Source organism: Garra rufa, chromosome 25 (assembly GCF_049309525.1).
Source record: "Garra rufa chromosome 25, GarRuf1.0, whole genome shotgun sequence".
NCBI classification, from domain to species: Eukaryota; Metazoa; Chordata; class Actinopteri; order Cypriniformes; family Cyprinidae; genus Garra; species Garra rufa.
In genome coordinates this window covers 13,841,859-13,865,675 of record NC_133385.1, presented here as the reverse complement: position 1 = coordinate 13,865,675, position 23,817 = coordinate 13,841,859, and the positions used below count along the sequence as shown (strand labels likewise).

General features: G+C 35.0%; 3 protein-coding genes across 5 annotated transcripts in view; 1 reads left to right on the top strand and 2 right to left on the bottom strand.

The window, feature by feature from the left end:
- pkp4 (plakophilin 4) overlaps positions 1–6,460 on the bottom strand; it is a 62,466-nt gene extending 56,006 nt beyond the window's left edge. For both annotated transcript variants that reach the window (XM_073831412.1, XM_073831413.1), the window contains exon 1: positions 6,026–6,460. The gene's annotated coding sequence lies outside the window, so the exon portion shown is untranslated. The remainder of the gene's footprint in view (positions 1–6,025) is intronic.
- Positions 6,461–9,212: 2,752 nt separating this feature from the next.
- Positions 9,213–16,060, bottom strand: c25h7orf57 (chromosome 25 C7orf57 homolog). Of its 2 annotated transcripts, none has more exons than XM_073831902.1 (8): positions 15,978–16,060; positions 15,402–15,478; positions 15,074–15,250; positions 14,316–14,409; positions 12,722–12,833; positions 10,462–10,544; positions 10,271–10,374; positions 9,213–10,123 (listed from the first exon to the last, which is right to left on the bottom strand). In XM_073831902.1, exons 2-8 carry the CDS (start codon positions 15,436–15,438, stop codon positions 10,071–10,073), a joined length of 660 nt encoding a protein of 219 aa, XP_073688003.1. In that variant the 5' UTR covers positions 15,439–15,478; positions 15,978–16,060; the 3' UTR covers positions 9,213–10,070. The 2 variants fall into 2 exon arrangements, with proteins under 2 accessions (XP_073688003.1, XP_073688004.1); XM_073831903.1 differs by having other exon boundaries at positions 15,940–15,979.
- A 2,038-nt stretch (positions 16,061–18,098) lies between these two features.
- Positions 18,099–23,304, top strand: LOC141301339 (cytohesin-interacting protein). Its single transcript, XM_073831584.1, has 8 exons — positions 18,099–18,248; positions 18,412–18,452; positions 18,554–18,608; positions 18,774–18,876; positions 18,963–19,053; positions 20,607–20,673; positions 20,923–20,989; positions 22,858–23,304. Exons 1-8 carry the CDS (start codon positions 18,099–18,101, stop codon positions 22,920–22,922), a joined length of 639 nt encoding a protein of 212 aa, XP_073687685.1. The 3' UTR covers positions 22,923–23,304.
- The last annotated feature ends 513 nt before the right edge of the window (positions 23,305–23,817 follow it).

Genomic DNA, 23,817 nt, shown 5'->3' with positions numbered 1-23,817 from the left:
ATATTACAGTCGAAATTGACAAATTCTACAATTCGAAATTCTAGTGAAATGCACCTGGGGCCGGATTCACGAAACATTCTTAAGAAGAAATTTCTTCTTAACTGCCATTTTCTTCTTATTTTTTAAAATAAGAAAAAAGTTAAGAATATTTTGTATTCCCAAAAAAATCATCTTAAGAATATTCTTATCTTTTTACTTAAGATTGTTCTTAAGACAAAAATTAAGAAAATTCAAATTCTTGAAAAGAATCTTCTTAAAAACCATCGTAAATAACTTCTTAAAGTTAGGATAGCCCGTCTTAAATCCCAAATAGTAATAATTATTTAATTAATTGATTGGTTTATTAATTAACTGTTATATTTAAGCATTGCAACACTACTAGCTACATATAATACATAGTAGGACTATTATTAGAGATGAGCAAGAGTTCGCTGAAGTGACAGCAATGACTGATAATGTAAACAATGATCTGTCATGATTAGCCTGTGTATGACCCTACTTTTTGCCGTCATCAAAACTTAGTAGCAACTCGACAAAATCGAGTCAGATAGGGAGATTTAATAAAAAAAAAAAAAAAAAAAAAAAAATACGACATAATCTTTGGCCGTATTTAGCGCATGTGCAGGACGCGTTTGCTGTAGCAGCGCACACACATAACGGAAGTGTTCATTCAGACGAGGCAACAAAATACAACACAAAAGTGAATAAACTGATCGCCAAAGCTTAAGACAGACCCTTTAAAAGTAACAGTTCAAAAACACGGCGCATTAAAAACATGAAGCCGAGCGCCAGACACGGTTGTGACGAAAATGTGCGTGCTTATGATTATTAGGATAATCTGCAGAAACCGCAAAAAAGACGTTGAAGTATTTATAAATGCGTCTTCAGCCATGTATTCACTCAGGTAGATGTATCATTTTTTTTTCTTAAGAAAGAAATTAAGATGTTCTTAAGAACATATTTGAGATAAGACTTTTTTCAAGAATTGCACTTAAGAACATTCTTACGAACTTCTTAGAATTTATCTTAAGAAATTTCTTAATTTATTTCTTAAGAAGATATTCGTGAATCCGGCCCCTGGTCGTTATCTAAGGGATTATGTCAGCCAAAAACACCATTCATAGATATGTGCCAAATGTCTGTCAGATTTCGCGCTCTTCTTCTGTTTGTTTTTTGGTTTTTTCCTAACTCACTGACGGTGGCGGTGCACGAGCTACTAAAGGTATAGGGGAAAACATGACATGGATCAGGTTCGGTTAATGTATAGTGTAAGGCCAGTCGAATGGATTTGGGAAATGGACCGGCCGGGATTTTATATTTTCGGAGCTGGAAAGAAAGACGTATTTGCAATCACATCGATATTGCCCGCATAATCATACAGTATGATCAAATATTGGGGGGTACAAATTGTCCTTCTTTGAATATTGGGGGGGACGTGTCCCCCTGTCCCCCCATAGAATTACGCCTATGTTGTGAAGGTTACATCATTACGCCAGTAGGTAGTGACAATTAAATGTCTTTATGAGCCACTGAATCATTCATTCAACCAATCTGTTCAAGGTGAGTCACTGAACCATTTACTAAACTGATTTTATAAAATGTATAAATTTTGTAGTTTTACAAAAAAAAAAAAAATCAAATCCATAAATATATGCATGTAAAAACCTTAAAACTGACATTTGTCTTTTCCCTCAGTGTCTACCAATGTCTTAGCCTGGAAAAATCCAGACCCTAATCTATTAAGATTATGGGTTTGGCATCGAGCAATGAAAAGGGTCTAACTCGAGGGGCAGCACCAAGCATGTATTTGAAACTCTCACTGCACGCAATTGGATGATGCCACAACCAATCACTAAGTTTTCACTAAGCCCCATACGCTTAGCTACCAGCGGAGCAAACTGATGGATTAAACTCTTGCCGTATCCAGTCGGCAAAACACCAAAAACGTCCTTCTTGCAAAGGAACGTTTCGAGCGCGGTTTTCTGTTCCTCTTTTATATGAAAAGCCAAGTCTAACTCGTTCATTGTAGCGGCCAAAGCCATTTCAAACAACTGGTGTTCATCTGTTTACTAAATGATTCCGGACGTCGGAGCGCTGTCGTCATCAGCTTAGCTCGTCTCTGACCCGCCTACATCAACTGCTTACGTAATGCAGTAATGTGGATCATTGCTCGATGCCAGAGTGTCTTGCAGAGACAATTCAAATTGTGCTCTCGCGAGACCTCTGGATTTCCAGGGTACCAGTGTCTAGTTTTACTCACCATTCCCATTTGCTGCATTTTTTTAAAAGGGAAAGAACTTCTTTTTTTTTTGCCAAAACCTCTGGTAAATTATCATTTTGTTTAGTAGCCTAATGTTCTATTCTAGCTGTCTATTCTAAGCAATAATATAGTGTTTTCACTATTTCCCAGAACTGGTTTAAAAATAAAACTTCAAGAGAGGGTTTACTGTGAACAGCACAACACACAGAAAAGGCAGCATCTTAAGGATGACCAAGCAGTCAATGCAAACACTGGCACACAAATTCATGACCATACAAATTGGATGTTTATGTACAATAGTGTTATCTGATTCTTGAGCTTGTGTGTGCCTGCCTCCTGAGATTTGCAATGAACAAATCTGACTACACCAGGATACAGTAGGTGGCTCATACTAGACCACTGTTGGAACCAAAGAACTGGTTCGAAATGAATGAATTAAACCTACAGGGAGAGCTTTCTGGTCATGTCTGACTCAATGGTCATGGTCTGCAAATGCTTCCTGATGACTGATCATTTCACTTCATATATTGTCAATCGATGTAGAACCCAGATGCGCTACACCTTGTTTAAAAGCAGAGGAAGATGCATGCTGTACATAAAACTTCTTAAACATGTCTGAAGATTTCGACGGAGAGGATGACTTGCAATTTTTTGCCCAGCCTTACTTATTTGGACCAGAATATACAGACAATGAACTAAGAGAGATGGATGTTCTACGTCAGCAGCACCACGCTTATGTGGCATACTGTTCTCGTGAACGCACATCGAAGACTGACACGGAAGAGAAGAAATTGTTGAATAAAGTCATTTTGTTTTGTTTTCTTTGTGCACAAAAAGTATTCTCGTAGATTCACAGTATTATAGTTGAACTACTGATGTCACATGGACTATTTTAACACTGTCCTTGGTACTTTCCTGGGCCTTGAACGTGTCAGTTGGGTTGCTGTCTACGCAGGGTCAGAAAGCTCTCGGATTTCATCAAAAAAAAAATTGAATTTGTGTTTCAATGATGAATAAAGAGTTTGGAATGACATAAGGGTCAGTAATTAATGACAGAATGAAGACCATGATTTCAGCGAAAAATCATCTTGAGTGTTCTATGAAGAAACAAAGTCTTCTTGGATGGCCTGAGGGTGAGTAAATGAACAGAACATTTTCATTTTTGGGTGAACTACTTGGGTGAACCAGTGAATAAAAAGTAATAATTAGCAATTTGATTTAATACATATGCTTTATTTGACTGTTTTAGCATAACATATGTGACCCTGGACTACAAAAGCAGTCTTACAGGGATAGTTCACCCAAAAATTATAATTTCATGTTTATCTGCTTACCCCCAGGGCATCCAAGATGTAGGTGACTTTGTTTCTTCAGTAGAACACAAACGAAGATTTTTAACTCAAACCTTGCAGTCTGTTATTCATTTAATGGCAGTGAATGGGCACCAAACTTTTGAAAGTAAAAAAAAAATATGCACAGACAAATCCAAATTACACCCTGCGGCTCGTGGCGATACATTGATGTCCTAAGACACAAAACGATTGTTTTTTGCGAGACACTGAACAGTATTTATATCATTATTTACCTTTGATACACAGCATTTTGAATAGCCACTATACCCACAATCTGTGTGCACTGTGTAAACAATGAGTGTCGTATACACGCGACAGATAGCTTCCAGCGTTTGTGCATATTAAGCCAGAGTGCACACACATGTAACGCACCAGATGCTGAGCATGCGCCCAGGACAGTTTGATATTGCTGTGTATCAGAGGTAAATAATGATATAAATACTGTTCAGTTTCTCACAAAAACCAATTGTTTCGTCTCTTAGGACATCAATGTATCGTCACGAGCCACAGGATTTAATTTGGATTTGTCTGTGCATTTTTTTTATTTCAAAGGTTTGGTGCCCACCCACTGCCATTATTCGACTGACAGACTGCAATGGTATGAGTTAAAAATCTTCGTTCGTGTTCTACTGAAGAAACAAAGTCACCTACATCTTGGATGCCCTGTGGGTAAGCAGATAAACATCAAATTTTCATTTTTGGGTGAACTATCCCTTTAAGTAGCAATAGCCAAAAATACATTGCATGGGGTCAACATTATACATTTTTCTTTTATGGCAAAAATCATTAGGATATTAAGTAAAGATTATGTTCCATGAAGATATTTTGTAAATTTCCTACTGTAAATATATCAAAACTAAAATTCTGATGAGTAATATGCATTGCTACAACAACTTTTTTTGTACCAGCTTTGAGATAATGTATAAATCTCAATTTTAAATTGTGGTCCAGGGTCATATATCCTAAGTTGTTAGAAATATGTATGGTGACAAGTGGAGTGATGACATAGAAGAACCATTTTTTTTTTGATGAAACGGGTTTCATGAAATGAAGCATCCAAGAGAACCGGTTCACAGGAATTGCATCGGTTTCGCAAACACACACACACATCCATACATAATCCAATGATTTAAAGCTTATAAACTTCATAAATGGCAGTAGCCCACTGTGCTGGCATTTACAAGAATAAAATCCAAAATCCACTTTAGAAAGTCCTTAAAATCCCCACCCACCTCCACACTGGATTTACCAGGAGTCTGCTGTCAGTCAGAGCACCGGGTTTATATACAGAAGAGACGAGAGGAGGGAAACACGCAAAAACCATCCTATTAGCCGTGATGACCAAGAAACAGTAATAAACTGTTACTTATTGGAGTCATCTGACATGGTGTACCACCACCACTTACTTCTGTCAGAGAGATCATTCTGTCATTTCTAATGAATAGCGAAACTCTGCCTCTGCACAAACACAAAAGTCCCTGGGATGCTTTTGCAGACCATATAACATGACAATGCAGTGTCTCTGAGGAACACGTCTTACTGCATCATGATGCATTGTCCCTGCAATCTTTACATACTGTAATTGTGGACTGCTCAAAGCAAATCACCGCACAGCAGCAATTACATGGTGCACAGCAGCAAACCTGCATTCAATCTAAACTCTGGTCAATATGATGAGGCAGCTGAAACTGCAACCACACTGCCATTACAGTCCAAAGAGATGCAGACTTCTTCTACATTCTGTCGAGCTTGAATTATTAGAGCTGGAGTTGAGAGCAAGGACATAGAGGGATGCTCAATTATGCATAAAGAAAGTGCCTAAAAGGTGGTCCCAGTGACAGCATCTATCAGTCGTAATGGAGACCAGCCTACTTCACAGGCTGCGGGATACTGGACTGTAGGATGCCATAACACATGTCACCAAAGGTTCTAATTAATCCAACTAACTAATGCAACATGCAATGCATTGCCCAGGTTACAAGATGATGAGCAGATGGATCAAATGCGCCATGCAGGGACAGATGATGGACCTGAGATGATGATGGGAGGTGTAGGTATGTCGATTAGAGGTGGAAGCAACACTACATCTGCTCAAGTTATTTAGCTTTATGCATTAAACAAGGCCATCAGTTCAATGATGCAAGCACAACTATAGTACAAATGCATATTTTCTGCAATGCAATGAGGAAAGCCAGATGAAGTCAGATTTAAAGCAGGCATCGACAGAAAAGCAAACCGCTTTTTCGCTTGTGCACTGACCACAGCGAGAATTATAGCTCAGTTCTGAAAATGACTGAAGGAGAGATGCACAAGATATGCCGATAAATGACAAGCAGCGATGAATTCCCGCCGCCAGTGCGCGCCAGATGTTAGCAACGCTTCATTGGAGCTGCGCGAAATCACCAGCACTTACCGCAAAACCGCCGAAATGCAAATTATACGCGGAGCCCGATAAATCCATTTGTAATGCAATCACAGGATGACATTCTTTCCAAAGGTGTTTTCACGCGATGAACGGGTGGCTCCGGCTGGGTCTTGCGCGCTTCCATGGGCAAGAGGGTAAGAACGCGTGACGTAGACGCTCCACATAGAGAGATGCTGTTTCAGGGCATTTAAATGTGTTGCCATGTAGTCAAACAGGAGTTGCTTCGAAAAAACGGAGTTCCCATCGAAGTACGTGAATAATACGGCTACACAGCGAAAACAACAACCCCTAAATGGTCACATGAGTGTCCATCTGCTCGTAGTGCGCATAAACGCCCTCAAATTGCTTACTTTGAATTGCTTAATATGTGTTTGCTCTTCTATTGGATGAATTCGTAAGTATTCGGGTTCAACAAAGTCCACATAACTTTGGGGAAGACTAGCCGGCGCATCATAAATATTTTGTATGATAATAAAAACACGATTTTCGAAAGGCTTTCTCGAAGTGAACATTAGGCAACATTGCCATCGTGTGGATAAAAGGGCAGCTCCCTGTGGGAGTGTGATCTAACTGCTCCTGTCAGATGATATAAATGTTTTATTGCCCGATCACATTAAATTACATTTTATAAAGATGTACCTGTAAGAAAATAAATGAGAAAACATTGCCTTCGCAATTAGTTTAGCCATTTCATTAGCACAAATGGCATTCTAGATTAAAAAAGAAACAATTCCCACACATTACGTAATGAGAGTTAAAGAGGTGCAGGGTAAGCAAAATACCCGTTCTGCCAGATGGAGCACCAAAGCTTTTTGAGCTCAGTTCAGGACACCCTCTGTTTTGCCCATCAGGTGTTTGGACCTCATCTTTTAGCTTAAAGGAGAGCCTCTTCTCATGTTCTGCCAGGTAGTCACACATACTGAGTCTTGGACCTGTTAGAAGCCAGCCAAAGTCCAACATTCAGGCCTGTTATGAGAACCTGTGGGACTATTAGTGTTTTTCGGGTGTCTCGACAGTCACACTGTCCATTGCAGGTTAATCTTAATCTGTCCAAAAGGGCAGTGGATCCCAGTTTGCTGAAAATAGCAATAGAAGCCAGCACAGAATTTGGTTTTACTGATTATAATGAGAATTGTACTGGTTCTAATAGTAACTGTAATGTATTAATGTTGGTCTCTTTTAGAAATTGGTCGCCTTCTATTGGTGGCTTGTTAAAACCACTAAATCCTAATGGTATATGTCCCAAAACACATTAAAGAAACCATTTGTTAATGGTTTTAATGGTTAAAATTTGATGGTTTGTAATGGTATTTGTTGTGGAAACCATTAGAATTTCTGTGATGGTTTCTATTGTTGTTTCTGCAGGGAGTGTTATACGTACAACATATGCACACCTTGCACTGATATAAATTCAAAGGAAACTATTCTGTACAAAAGGTAGCTCATACAAGGGCAGTATTGGTTTTGCATCTGTGTGACTTGCATTAGACTAGTTGCAGAGCCTGAAAGTTAAATGCTCAAGTCAAGGGTATTATGATTGAGTAGGACTGTCATGAGTAACTCTATAGTGCTGGGTCACCGCTACCTGGGACAGAGCCTGAAGTCTTTACAGTAACTTTCCTTAATTTAACTGTCAGATTACCACAATCACTTGTTATTTTCATTTTAAAATGAAACATTTTGAGGTCAGAAACTCCTGTTCCTCATCCCCTCTGGAGTCTGGTTTCTTTTTAAGGAGTATTATGCTTTGTTTATTATATTATGTCAAACATATATTACAATTTAAAAGTTTTGGGTCAGTAAATTTGGGTCAAAGATGTTGTTTTTAAAAGAACTGGTTACTTTTAGTGACAGTAAAGACATTATAATGTTACAAAAGATTTGCATTTCAAATACACTTGACTTCAAAAGTTTACATCTTGTTGAATCTGCAAAATGTTATTTTTCCAAAATAAGAGGGATCATACAAAATGCATGTTATTTTTTATTTAGTAGGCTACTGACCTGAATAAGATATTTCAAATTTAAGATCAACAAAAGAAAATATGCAACTATTACAGAAGGTTCAAACGCTCACAGATGCATTAAAAGCTGGGGGATGAAAACTTTTAGAATTTGAAGATCAGGGTAAATTTAACTTATGTTGTCTTCTGGGAAGCATGTAAGTATCTTCTGTAGGTTCTGAAGGGCGGTACTTAATGGAAAAAAAAAGATATTTATGCAAAATAAGAAAACCGTACACATCTTCATTCAAAAGTTTACACCTCTGGCTCTTAATGCATTTTTTTCCCTTCTGGAGCATCAGTGAGCATTTGAACCTTCTGTAATAGTTGCATATGAGTCCCTCAGTTGTCCTCAGTGTGAAAAGATGGATCTCAAAAAATCATAGTCAATGTTGGAAAAGGTTCAAATACACAAAAAATGCTGAAAAATCTAAGAATTTATGGGACCTTTATGTTTTTTCTAATGAACAGCGGCTCTATTACTATTACTAAAAAATAAAAAAAGGAAAAAACACAGCTGTGGTTCATTTAGGTAAAAGCACAGTATTAAGAATCAAGTGTACCTAAACTTTTGAACGGGGTAATTTTTTTAATAAATTCAGCTATTTTCTCTTGGGGTCTACATGTAAATGTCTTTTATTGTGAAATATCTTATTCAGGTCACTGCTAAATAAAAAATAACATGCATTTTGCATGATACCTCATTCTGCAAGGTGTATGTAAACTTAAACCTTGCATCATGTGACAACGCAGACTGTAATAATGGCTCCGGAAAATTCAGCTTTGCCATCACAGGAATAAATTACACCTTAAAATATATTAAAGTAGACTGCAGTAGTTGCAAATTGTAATCATGTTTCACAATACAACTGTTTTTATTTTGTTTTCAATCATATAAATGCAGCCTTCAATAAAAACATTTGAACAGCAGTGTTTTTTTAACCATACAAAATGAACCATCTTAAACTGAAATCTTATTGACAAAACTATCCTCTGTTTATCTATTCATTATTGTTTTGTATCAAAATGGAAAGAAACCTACACCTAAAAGTCTGAAATATATTTTAGAAGGCATTCTGATTGCCTGTATAAACAATTGAAAACTTGTAAGGATAACCGTACATTCAATCTGTGAATCTTCCCTTTGAAACAATGACAACAAACAGCAAGTGTCTTATGCACATGCAAATTTATTCAGTCATCATTTATAGATATGAACTGACAGCAAGTGTAAACATTGTTTTCAGAAGGAAGAAACATTAAATTATACAGCATAGAACACCAAAACAACTGAATCTCATATTATTATTATTTACTACACATCAATACTAACAACAACATTCACAATCGCATACTCCCTGAACCCCCTTCCTGTTCTCAAATCCTTACCAATAGCATCTCCTCACTTCATATAATCATTTTTTGTAAGGTAATCTTCTTATGTGTCCATCATGCACTCATCTAGCTAACTACTGGGCTGTAAGAACACTCAAAAGTGTTCAAACCAGACACTTACAGTACTGTATGAAACAGCCATGGAGTTTGTAATTAGAATTTGCAGCTTAGACATTATCATAATTTGATCAAGTGAGGTTAGAAACAGCTGTTTAACGTGGCATTAAAGTACATCCTATCTCTCTACATGTGTGCTATCTTAATGTTCTTAAGATTTTGACACATTTTGCGCCATGGGCGCTAATGTGCAAGTGAAGAATGAAAATCAGCTCCACCTTGGCATCAGTGCTTAATGCATCTAAGATGTATTTTGTGGTGCCTATACCCTGTAGTTATCATTTAGGGACTCTACAGATTTTCCTTCCTTCTAGGGGTATAGTTATCCTGATCACAAGCACCATAGATATGTCAGCATAACACAAACAAGTCATTTAGCTAAAGAAGCAAAATGAGAACAATCAGATGACTAAAAAGTGTTTTTTTGCATAAAGCAGAGAGTGGGTGGCGGATGCAAAGGAGCTAGTGGATGCGAGAGAACAGCAATTCATGAAGAAGGGTTTTGGGGGGCATCGTCTTTACTCCAATTCATCCTCTGGTGCAATGGTGCTGGTCTGCTCAGAAGTGATGCCTAAAATATTAAAGACACACAAGTTAGATTTACAGTTAGAGAAATAAGTTGACTTTTACACCAAGCCACACTGCAGTTGCCTCCTACTGTGTATGTGGTTAATGCAACGCAAAACTCAAACCGTTAAGATAAAACAGGAAGTCTCACTTGAAGCATCATCATCATTGAGAGATTTATTCTCTTCCTCAACATAACCGAAACTTAAAAGTTTGGACATGTTGACTGGAGCTGTCGCCTTCTTGTCATGGGAACTGTAAAGACAATGATCAAACACTTATACAGACTGAGAACGTTTTAAGAATTTCTGTATCTGTAAAATAATATGAAAAGAGACATACATCTTTTTGAACTTGTTGGCTTCCGCAATGTCTTTTTGGCTTAGGGAGAGTTTCTGCATCTCGGATGAAGCATCATTGACATTCTGTGAAGGAAATATGTTTTTGTCATTTTAAAATTAAACAGAATAATTCACAATTTGATATAATGGTATAAAATGCTACTTATGAAACTTTACATGCGATTAATTCAAGATTTCATCCAGCAATAAAAAAAAAGGAAATTCACAAGTGCACAGGGACAAAACATCATTCATAAAAAGAAAGATGAGAGGCGTGGAGGCAGAATAATAAATGACTAATAGTGCACTAAGATGATTCAGTTTCCTGTTTATAAGATGAACATGATAGGGCATGAAGTGAGGACCACAGATCTAATGTAACAGTGTACCGAGCCATAGCAACAGCCATTTGAGTCTTCTGATAGAACCAGTTTTTATGTCAAACTGGTTTTTACATTTGAAAGTCTTTGTTCAGAAACCTTAATTCTTTGAAAACACAGTTCTCTGGCGAAGTTCTAAGGTCAAAAGCTTACATCCCCCTTTCAGAATCTGCAAAATGTTAATTATTTTACCAAAATATCATACAAAATGCATGTTATTGTTTATTTAGTACTGATCTGAATAAGTTTTTTCACATAAAAGAGAAATAACATATAGTTACATATAGTCAACAAGAGAAAATAATAGTTGAATTTATAAAAATGACCCGGTGCAAAAGTTTACATCCCTTTGATTCTTAATACTGTGTTTTTACCTGAATGATCCACAGCTGTGTGTTATTTTTTTGTTTAGTGATAGTTGTTCTCCTTAGAAAAATCCTTCAGGTCCCATAAATTCTTTGGTTTTCCAACATTTTTGTGTATTTGAACCCTTTCCAGCAATGACTGTATGATTTTGAGATCCATCTTTTCACACTGAGGACAATAGAGGGACTCATTTACACAAGGTTTAAATGCTCACTGATGCTCCAGAAGAAAAAACCATGCTTTAAGAGCTACGGGCAAAAACTTTTGAACAGAATGGGGATGTGTACATTTTCCCTATTTTGCCTAAACATATTTTTTCATTTAGTACTGCCCTTTAGAGGCAGAATATCGGAAGAAGCATCAGTGAGCATTTTAGCCTTCTGTAATAGTTACATATGAGTCCCTCAGTTGTCCTTAGTGTTAAAAGATGGATCTCAAAATCATACAGTCATTGTTGGAAAGGGTTTAAATACACAAAAATGCTGAAAAACCAAAGAATTTGTGGGACCAGAAGGATTTTTTCTGAAGAACAGCAGGCAGTTTAACTGTTCAGGACAAACAAGAGACTCATAAACAGCTATTTCCAAATCAGCTGTGGATCATTAAGGTAAGAAAACAGCATTAAGAGTGTGTTCACACTTGTCATATTTGGTTTGATTAAAACGAACCCTGGTGCGATTGCTCTGTTAGTCCGATTCATTTGGGTAAGTATGAACACTGCCATCCAAACCCTGGTGTGCGCCAAACAATCTTGGTCTGCTTCCAAACGAACGTGCAGTTCAAATGGTATATGAATGCAACACAGACTTCTAAACGAACCAAAAACAGGGAGTAACACTTTTGTTTGGAGTGATCGGTGAGTTCCGTCATGAAATATACTTCATACAACTCGAGCAATTAGGTTATGAACGTAGCACTATCCCTTTGGGTTCGGTGACAAAAATCCCAGTGTAAACGGACCAGGACCAAATGTACCATTTTCCTATTTGGTCTAGACCAAATAAACCGAACTACAAGTGTGAACACCCAAAGAATAAAGGGGGTGTAAACTTTTGAAGTCATGTTGAGAAATTCTATTATTATTTTCTCTTGCAGACTATATGTAAATATCTTTTATGTGAAATATCTTATTCAGGCCAGTAGTAAATAAACAAAACATGCATTTGTATGTTTCCTCTTATTTTGGTCAAATAATTAACATTTTGCAGATTCTGAAAGGGGGACGATCTCAACTGTATTGTCCTATTTGGTCATATCTTTATCCAAAGTCTTTATGTCAACCAGTCAAGAAAATAAAAATATAATCACAACAATAGAAAACATGCATGCAGCTTGGACTTTTTTCCTCAAATAAATGATAAGATAAGTGAAGATTTCTTCCCTAATGAGGTTTTGCAGACGCATGGCAAAAAAGAAAGATGGCAACTGAACGAATGTTTGTAATATGGCAGCAGGAGGAAGTTATGAGAGGTTTGAATAAGTGATGGCTGTCACGGTCGGTGCTGATCCATTTACCTTTTTACCAGCATCCCAGGCTGAACAGTTATCAGTTCCAAATGGGGCCTCCAGGTGCTGTAAGACCCCTTTAGACATTCCGTTTCCATCAGGGGTAGTTGCATCACTGGGGCTGTAAGTATAAAATCACATGATTGAACCCCAGTTTCACACCACCATGTTGGATGGATTGGGGTGAACGCTTTTGGCTCTACATAACCCTATAGTTCTTCTGAGAGAAGAATGTAGGTCCTCCATGTCAGCTTATTAATATGGACCAGATCACGGTTGAACTGCTTGAACATGCCATGCTAGATTTAGAAATGCTTATAGTATCCCAAACATTTTCTTAATGTTTACTCACCCTCAGATCATCCAAGATATCCAAGTAGACGAGTTTGTTTATATGAACAGATTTAGAGAGGTGTAGCATTACATCACTTGCTCAGTAATGGATCATCCGCAGTGAATGGGTACCATCAGAACGAGAGTCCAAACAGCTGATAAAAACATCACAATAATCCACAAGTAACCTAAATGACTCCAGTTTATCAATTAAAGTCTTGAGAAAAGAGAAAAGCTGCATGTTTGTAAAAAACAAATCCATCAAAATTGATGCGATTTCAGTGATTCAGTGGTCTTTGGAGTGATTACAAGCTGTTCATGCGTATATAACATCCGTAAAGTTGCAAAGATTAAAGTCCCAAAGAGGAAGACTCAGCCACACTTTCCTAAAACGTTTATTTAAATGATTTGCATAACACCACCTGAATGTCTATGCAAAAAAAGAAGGCGTAACTTTTTTGTCGCTGTAGTAATGTTGCACTTTGTTTGGGCTTCCCAAAAGAGGACACAACTTAAAATCAGTGATTAAACATTGTTCCAGAACAGTACAACCCAAATATTTAAGTGTGTGCAGCGCATTTTACAGAGGACTGTTTCCTGAACCTGGGAGAGTTTGCTGTCCTTCCAACTTTGCAAGGACAGTCTGGTGCTTCTGACTCACTGAATATTCTACCGACTTTTCAAATGCAAGTTTTAAGCAGTGTAGAGTAGCACTTGTTGTTTGTCGTTTCTATGTACACAAATGCAGACATGGTTTTATGTTTACATCGTATCGTCCTTCGGTGCGGCGTGGCACAGCACAACACAATGCATAAAAAGACAGTATAAGTCATTATAATCAGTAGTTATGTCTCCAGTGGATACAACAAATGCCTTGTGTCACCATCTCAGGTGTGCATTATTTTCTAAGAATTCAACGTTGTCAATTATTCCTTATATAACAGCTGTTTGAACTCTCATTCTGATGGCACCCATTCACTGGAGAGGATCCATATGGGTGAACAAGTAATAAAAAGTTGCATTTCTGCAAATCTGTTAAAGAAACAACCTCATCTACATTTTGGATGGCCCAAGGGTGATTACATTTTCATTTTTGGTTGAACAATTCCTTCAAATACTAGAACTAAATGACGCATTCATAGCATCTTTCTCTAGCCAAACCATTTTTAATCTGTCTGGGATCATTCTTTTAAGAATGATGTTTTTCTGAGGCCTTTGGCTTCATTTATTATTTCTGTACAAATTACCACATGAGCTGACAAATTCTCACCTCCCTTGCTCATCAGGTGAGTCAGAGAACCAATTAGAGGGTTTGTAGGAACTGTTAGGTTTTGCTTCCACAGGGTCATCATGGCTCAGCAAACCTATGGCAAAAATTAAATTAATTAATCAAGTGGGTATTTGAACTATTTCTCTAAGGGTTTTTCATGTTTATCGGGCAATTTTCAGTTTTGTAATCCAATTTTGTGCAAAAACGTCCTAACTTTAGGTCATTTTATCAAACAGTAGGTCACAAAATACTTATAGATTTGACACAAACTCAAGATTACATTGTATTCTACACACCTTTTTTCACCATAAGAATGGGCGCGGCCATTTGTAAGTCTTATAGGTCAGGCTTCCGGTCTCAAAACAGCTTGTTTTGCTGCGTGATATTGCAAAATGATGTATCTTACCATGTTATTTTAATGTATTATCTTAAATATGAACACACTGGTTTGTATTGCAAACAGTTTTACTGTTTACTGCACATTGTTATTCTTCTCGTTATTTCCTTATAGCGGATAATGAATCAGAAATCTCATCCATAGGCTTACTTCTGCATTTAAGAAAAAGGTGGATGCTAAAAATGTTTGCAAATGCAGTAGGTCATTCTGTACATACTGTATATGCTTCACTTAGTTTCTTTTATAAATAGCAGGTCAAGTGTATAAGATGCTACACTAAACATCGTATACACATCGTAAATCATGGGTATAAATATAAAAAATGAAAATAATACATTTTATTCAAATGTAACACAATTACCCTTCTGTCCTCCTTGTTTTGCAAGTTTAACATAATCTGAGTCGGAGGCCTGAATTCCTACACGTCTTCCTTTAGTCCTTTCTTCAGGACTGATGTCTGCAGTTGCAGATAAACCTGGAATTTGTGATGAGGGTCCAACAGCTCCATTCGAGCTAGCAAGGTTAGCTGTCCTTACACCTACAATCAAATTATAATATGTGTAGGATTATGCACGTTAATGAAAAAATACTCAATACAAGTATTCACGTGTATTATATGACAGCAATGTTGCTAAAGGTGGTGTGTAAAGATGATAAGAGTATAATGCGTTTCTCAGGAGGGCCCTTACCCGGTTTTGTCCGGCGATAGTTGGGCTCGGCAGCCATGACTGGTGTAGTGGTCAGTGGTGGTTTGATAGCTGTGAGACTGCAGAAAGGCGTTAGCAAGTTAAGTCGTTAGCATGTATTCCAAATAAAAGGTCAGACAAACTACTGCCCTTTAACGCGTGCTTAAATTACCCAATTAAACCGCGAATAGTCAGTGTCAACTCGACATATTGAGCACCGATCATTTCTTTGTGTAACGATAGACAGCCGCGTATCCACTGCTAACTAACCAGAGCGAAGGCATGTAGCTATTACTGATTGTATTTTAAAACACTGCGGTTATTTTAGCTATTTCTCTCAGGGTTTTTCTTGTCTATCATTTAGCTAGCGAGCCAACCTGGTCGCCTAGTAACAAAAGCAGCATCAGGACCACAAGCTTCATCTGTACAAGACAAGCCATTTATCAGCGCACATTTTAAACATAGAAATAACAGACATTACAGATAAAAAACAAAACTGGGAGCAAACTTTGAATAATAAACTACATCGTTATTGATATACCTGAGGATACAAAAAGATGTGGAAAAGACAAAGCTTACGTCGTGTGAAGCAGCGAACAGAAGGGGGACGCCTAGATTGCTCTTCTTCATCTGAGTGAACGGCGCACTGAACCGGCAGACGCCGTTCCTGCCACCTACTGGATAGGAAATAATCTTCAAGAACACTCCTCCACAGCCTACAACACAAATCTGATTAACACAAGAATCTGCATGACATGCAGGGATTAAGCTAAAATAATCATTCCACCTCAAACTTTATAATAAACAAATAAAACATTTTATAAACCTTTTTATTGGTTTGTTTTAAAGGTTTAAAACTGTGGCCATGAATTAATTAATTAAGTTGGATTCAACTAGATTAAGTTATTTTTTGTTTAAATCTGTTGTATAAATGCATTTAAATCTGTTCTTCAGCTTAATCAATTCTTTATTACTACTTTACTGTATGGCAAGCATTTCCATGAAGGACATATTACATACACAATTTCAATATAGCCTATATCAAAAGTTTGGGATCAGTAAGATTTTTAATCTTATTACTCCTCATCAAAGTTTCATTTCATTTTAGTTTTATGAAATATTATTGCAATTTAAAATAACCGTTTTCTATTTTAATATACTTTAAAATATAGGCTAATTTATTTCTGTGATGCAAAGCTGAATTTTCATCAGCCATTACACCGGTCTTCAGTGTCACATAATCCTTCAGAAATAATTGAAATATGATGATTTATTATTTTTATTATCAATGTTGGAAACAGTTGTGCTGCTAATATTTTTTGGAACCTGTGATACTTTTTTCAGGATTCGTTGATGAATAAAACATTAAAAAGATCAGCATTTATTCAAAATAAAAATATTTTCGAATGATTTAAGTCTTTAATATCACTTTTTTTTTCTATTTAACACATCCTTGAGTGACCCCAAACTTTGAATATGATAGTTTATATTGTTATAAACTACTTTAATAAAAAAAAAAAAAAAAAATTATATATATATATATATATATATATATATATATATATATATATATAAATTTTATGTTCTTTTTAACGTTTTATTTATCAAAGAATCCTGAAAAAAAGTATCACAGGTCAAAAAAAAAAAAAAAAATTAGGCAACACAACTGTTTTTCACAATATTACTGTTTTTTTCTGTTTTGTCATCAAATAAATGCAGCCTTGTACATTATATATTATATTTCTGATCCCAAACTTTTCAGAATAGAAATCTTTTCTAACAATATAAGACTTTACTATCACTTTTTATCAATTCAACACATCATTGCTGAATAAAACTATTAATTTATTTCAAAGAAAGAGTTTATATTGTAACAAAAGACTTTGTAAAGATAAACACTGTTCTTTTTAACATATTATTCATCAAAGAATCCTGAAAAAAAAAACCCACAGGTTTCTAATAAAAAAAAGAAGTACCACAACTGTTTCCAACATTAATAATAAAGCATTATATTACAATTATTTCTAAAGGATCATTTGACACAGAAGACTGGAGTAATGATGCTGAAAATTCAACTTTGCATCACAAGAATAAGTCTATTTTAAATTATATTCAAATAGAAAATCACTCTTTTAAATTGAAACAATATTTCACAATATTATTGTTTTTTCTCTGTATTTTTAATCAAAAGTCTTGATGAGCAGAAAATACTTTTGAATGCATTTACACAACAGATCTATTTATGTATTTTGATATGATGTCATAAATTAATGAATTAAGCTAAATTCAACTATATTAAGTTGCTCATTTGTGAATTTAAATCTGTTCATCTTTATCGACTACCTTTTTTTATAGATATAGAAGGTATTTTCTGCTTGTAAATAAATGTATTAAATAATAAAATAAGTAAAATAGCGCAAAATCTAACGCAATAATTACTATTAAAATTAAATGATTAATTTTATAATACATTTATTTAAAATTGGCGATCCATATAATCACTACTTTTGTTGTTGTTTTAAAGGGGACTGATTCTCCATAAATGTGCGCTGACAGACTTCCAGTAAAATCAAAAGTTTGTAGTGAAGCCCCGGGGACTTTACTGTAGTCACGTGATGACAAGACATCCGTTCAGAAGCGCGAGTAAAAACCGGAGGAGCGACATTCTGAGCAGCAGAGATGTCAGCACACACTCTGAAGATGACAGCTTCTGTTCAATACATTAGAAAACTGCTGGGGAAAAGCAGCTGTGCGACAAGCAACCTGTTAAACACTGGACACAAAACACAGAAGAACACTACTGATTATAAAACAATCAGGAACAGAGATGGAAAAAGTCAAAAAAGAACCGTAAGTCATATTTTATTTTCTTATTTGCTTTATTTGTGGTATTTCTTTATCATGTTTAATATGATTTAAGATTTCTCTAAAATTTATGTATATTGTATAAATAATAGCCTATATTAACCGAGTGAATTACTAATAATTAGCAATGTGGAATATTATTTTGTAGGTCTTACAATTTCAAGACAAGACAACAGAGCAGTGCATACGGTAAAGAAAAAATAAAGTTACTGATTAACATCTTAAGTTTATCAACCCACATGCACTTCTCAAATTTGGTCTGACTCTTGCTCATGTCTGTTGGTTAACAGGAAAAGTGTCGTTTTACGAAGAGAAGAAAATGAAACTTTTGGGTTTGACATACAGGTAACCTCATTACCCGCCTACCCTCTCTCTCTCTTCTCATACACTTCTTATCCTTTTTTCTTCATTCATTCAAGCATTACGCGCCTGCCTGAGGGCTTATTATCTGTCATGGGATAATTGGATTTTGGATGATGAATTGATTGGGTCTTTACTCCCTGTCCGCAGACAAGCAGTGTTGAGAGAAGCATCAGCGCAGAGCAGGATTTGGGCTCATGTGTGTGTTGGGTGAAGGAGAACAGTCTGGCAGAGAGTTGTGGGTTAATGACAGGTGAGTTATCAAGACACCTGCTCACTTCTACTGAGCACCAGTGTCATACGTACTAATTACTAAAATCTCTTTGTCTCTCACCTCAGGTGACGTTATTATAACGGTCAACAGTGTGTGCATTGCTGGATTCACTCATGAGCAGATCAAGGATCTGATTCAGAAGTCATCCATCTTAATGTAAGGCTCAACACTATTGAGAATGTTACATCTTTGATATGTTAAACCTTTCTTAAACATTTGTGTACAGTGTAAAAATGAATGTAAAATGTTACAGTAAAAAATGTAAAAGAATTACTTTACAATTTACAATATAACTGTTTGTGAGAAAACAATATGAATTACCATATAATTAATGATTACAATCTGCACATTTAAAATTGTGTTAGATATAACAGGTCACTACTTGTATATGTGTATGTATATACACACACGCTGCCAGTCACAAGTTTGTGAACAATAAGATGATGTTTTTTTTAAAGAAGTCTCAAGCCTGCATTTATCAGATCCAAAGTATAGCAAAAACAGTCAAATATTTTTACTATTTAAATGAACTGTTTTCTATTTGAATATATTTTAAAATGTAATTTATTCCTGTGATCAAAGCTACATTTTCAGCATCATTACTCCAGTCTTCAGTGTAACACGATCCTGATGAGAATTCATTCTAATATGCTGATTTGCTGTTCAAGAAACTTATTTATTATTATTATCAATATTTAAAACAGTTGAGTAAATTTTTTTCAGGATTCTTTAATGATTAGAGAGATCCCATGATCAGAACTGATCTGAAATAAAAAGCCTTTGTAACATTATACACTATTTATATATATATATATATATATTAAAAGATTAAAAGAGATGATAAAAACATTTATAATGTTACAAAAGATTCTATTTCAAATAAATGCTGTTCTTCTGAACTTTCTATTCATCAAAGAAATTTGTTTTCAATATAATAATAATAGTAATAAATAATAAATGTTTTTGAGCAGCAAATCAGAATATTAGAATGATTTCTGAAGGATCATGTGACTGGAGTAATGATGCTAAAAATTCAGCTTTGAAATCGCAGGAATAAATTACATTTCAAAATATATTAAAATAGAAAAAAATGTTTTAAATAGTAAAAATATTTCAAAATGTTACTGTTTTTGCTGTACTTTAATTCAAATAAATGCAGGCTTGGTTTAAAAAAAAATCTTTTTTGCCTGGTAGTGTATATAATATATACATTTTTGACTAATTTAATCTTTAATGTAAAATGCATATATTTTAAGATCTACATATTTAAAATTGCATTATAATTAACAGATCAGCACATGTACATCTACAGTAAAACATAGGTTAAAATTATTACTATAATTAAATTTAAATCAGTTTATAATATAAAATGTTTCATTTATATATATATATAAGGTTAAATCTATATATTTAAAATTGCATATGATTTAAAAAGGATTAACATGTACTTCAAAAGTAAAACACTGTTATATCTATCTATCAATCTGAGTATTTTAATAAAAAAAATAGAAGTCACATATATATACATATATATTTTTATATTTGACTTAACGCTGTCTTAATAAAGTAATTGCTTAGTTGTAGTATTATTTATATTTTATATAATAAGCTCAGTAAACAAGTCAAAACCTTGTCTAACCCTAGTTTTTGTTGTAGTGTACTGCTTGATCTGAATATATTTTTTTTGTCTTGTCTTTTGTTGACTATAGGATGGAGATTATGAGAGGTGCTACAGAAAAGCAAAGACAATTGCTTAGCAAGCTTTATCTCCTGCAGGTGATTTTCTTCAAAATATTAAACATTTCTTATTAACATCAGTCTCATTTTGTACCCTAATTATGTATCTTTATAACACTCCAGATTTATTTTAGTCTGTTTTGCGTAACTTGTGTATCAGCAGTAATTTACGGTAATGTTGTTGTATTGGGTAACTGTGAATTGCAAACAAAACAGGTTTCCTCATACTTAACAGGTTTTTTCTTTCTCTGTGTTTCCCCCTCACATCACACTTACACCACACTACAGCAACAGTTTACAGAGAAATGCGAAGAGCTTCAGACACTCATCGCAGAGGAAGTGCGTCTGACAAGAGGTGTGTGTTAATGTGTGTAAGTCTAAGACAGAGAGATGTGGGTATGAACTACCCACAAGAGAAACGCATCATTTCCCCATAAAGCCAACAAACGATATCTGTGTATGTGTGTGGGTGGCATGTGGGGAGTGTGCGTGCTCATATGTAGAAATTCGGCTTTTACAGGAAGATACTTTGCTGACAATTGTTGATATCGTTCTGATGCTAAACATCAGCAACTCTACTCTGTAAAAATAAATGTTTGGCCAGGTCATGAAATGCATTTCATATAGTAACAACTATAGTAAACTAAAGTAATAAGTATTTAGTATGCCCACACCAAAATGGGGGTTTTGCAATGATGCCATAGAAGAACCATGAACCAAAAATGCTTTCCTTAGATTTTTTTGTCTTGTTTTCAGCCAAAATATCTAAAAATTCTTAAATCAAGAAGGATTTTCTAGAAGAGTAAAAATTATTGTCTTGTTTTTAGAAAAAACAAGTTAAAATTACGTGCGTTTTTGCTTGAAACAAGCAAAATAATCTGCCAATGGGGTAAGAAAAATAATCTTGTTTTCTGTTGCCCATTGGCAGATTATTTAGCTTGTTCTAAGCAAAAACACACTTATTTTTGACTTGTTTTTTCTGAAAACAAGAAAATAATTTCTACTTGTCTAGAGAATCCTTTTTGATTAAATAATTTTTAGATATTTTGGCTGGAAACAAGACAAAAAAATCTAAGTAAGCAACGCATTTTTTTTTTACAGTGCCCAAAGAACCTTTCATTGATCAGTTCTTTCTTAATGTGAAGAACATTTTAATAATCTAAAGGACCTTTTTCACTACACTCTTAAAAATAAAGGTGCTTCACGATGCCATAGAAGAACCTTTTTTGTCTAAATGGTTTCATAAAAAACCTTTACCATATGAAGAACCTTTCTGTTTCACAAAAGGTTCTTTGTGGCAAATAAGGTTCTTTAGAATATAAAAAGGTAAGAAATAGATGGTTCTTTAAAGAACCTTTGACTGAATGGTTCTTTGTGGAACTAAAAATGGTTCTTCTATGACATCGCTTGAAGAACCCTTTGAAGATCCTTTATTTTTAAGAGTGTATAAAGAACATTTTGAACAGTTTAAAGGTTCCATGGATGTTAAAGGTTCCTCACGGAACCATGGATGACAATAAAATAAAGTCAAACCAAAAATTATTCAGACACCAGATATAATTTTTGATATTTTTTTACTAGTGGGTGTAAGACACTATAGTTCATTTATGTAAGTGAGGATAGCAAAATAAAGTAAACTGTGACATATTATACCCAAAAATTCTTCATACAATGGACTACCAGTAAAATTGATAAAAAATTTGGGACCAAAATTATTCAGACACTTTGACCCCACCATGTTTTGCTTAAGTGTTTTTTCTTTAAATGCTAATGCAACCTTTTTACACCACAGACTGAACAAAATTAAGCATTGCTTGGTAATTGGTCAATAAAGTATTGATAGTTGTGTAAATATTGTCACACTAACTCATTTTTGGTTGACTGTAATCCATTACATACCTTTCTATCAAAGTTATCTGACATTATCAAGATAAATTTGTTCTGACTCAGTTTAACTCTGAGTTCTTGTCATATTTTATAACCATTTTCTAAACTATGATAATGTGAGAAATGTTGAAGGTGTCTGAATAAATTTAGGTTTGACTGTACCTTCATTTTTAAGAGTGAACATCAACAGTAACTGGTCAGGAATTACACTTTAAAAAGTGTTACATAGAGTAGCGTAATACTTTATAATGAGTAACAGTAATTTGTATTAAAAAACAGCACTAAAAACAAACACTTTAGTGCCAGTATATTAAACCAATCTGTTCCTGTTTTCAGGTTCTGTGGAAAACATCCAGAAGCCTTCTGCCCTTCCAACAGGATCTTCTGATATCCACGGTTGACAGTATGGACAGAGATTTTTGTTCCACTTCCAATACAATCAAACACACCTAATCAAGGTTGTGGGCTTCACTAGCAAATTACAGGCTAGCGCATTAGTAGGGTTGAAACTTATCTCTGGTAAAGTAGATTGGGCACCCTGTGCTCTTAAACCATTTTAAAGTTGCGCCAGGAAAACAAATCCTGGCTGTATGGTCAAGAGACCACATAAGAGACCTTCTAAAAGAGGATCCTATGTTTTCTGTATTTCTGAACTCAGTGTTACATCATGGTTTAAATTAGTTAACGAAAAGCTAAATATTGTACAGTATAAGATTGAATTATTTAACTATTTATTTTAATCATACTGTATTTGTGGAATTTGCACTATTAAGCAGTCATTTTTATTGTCAGTTGCGTTTTATATAATATATATTTTGTCTAAATGTGTTTTGTGTATTTATATACAAAGTGCTCTAATATTTATTCATGTTTATATTTATATAATGCCTCTTTAATAAAATTTTATAACAAACTGATGTTTTGGTGCTTTGTAGCACAAGCTGATTCAGCTTGGGCTGTTTCTCACAGTACACTTAATCTTGATGATTGCGGTTTGCATAAGTTGATTTGTCGGCCGTTTGCTTCTGCTGAACGTGTAGGTTTCCCAGATATCATCTCAGTCAGTGGTAAAACACCATATGCAGTTCTCATTCACCACAAAGATCTTAGGCCTGACAGGAAATGACACGTCATTGGCGGTACATCCCGTATCAAAGACAAAACCTTAGCATTTTCATTTCTTGATTAACAGCATACAGTGGTGTGAAAAGTGTTGGCCCCCTTAATGGTTTTTTATTTTTTTGCATGTTTGTCACACTTTAATGTTTCAGATCATCAAACAAATTTAAATATTAA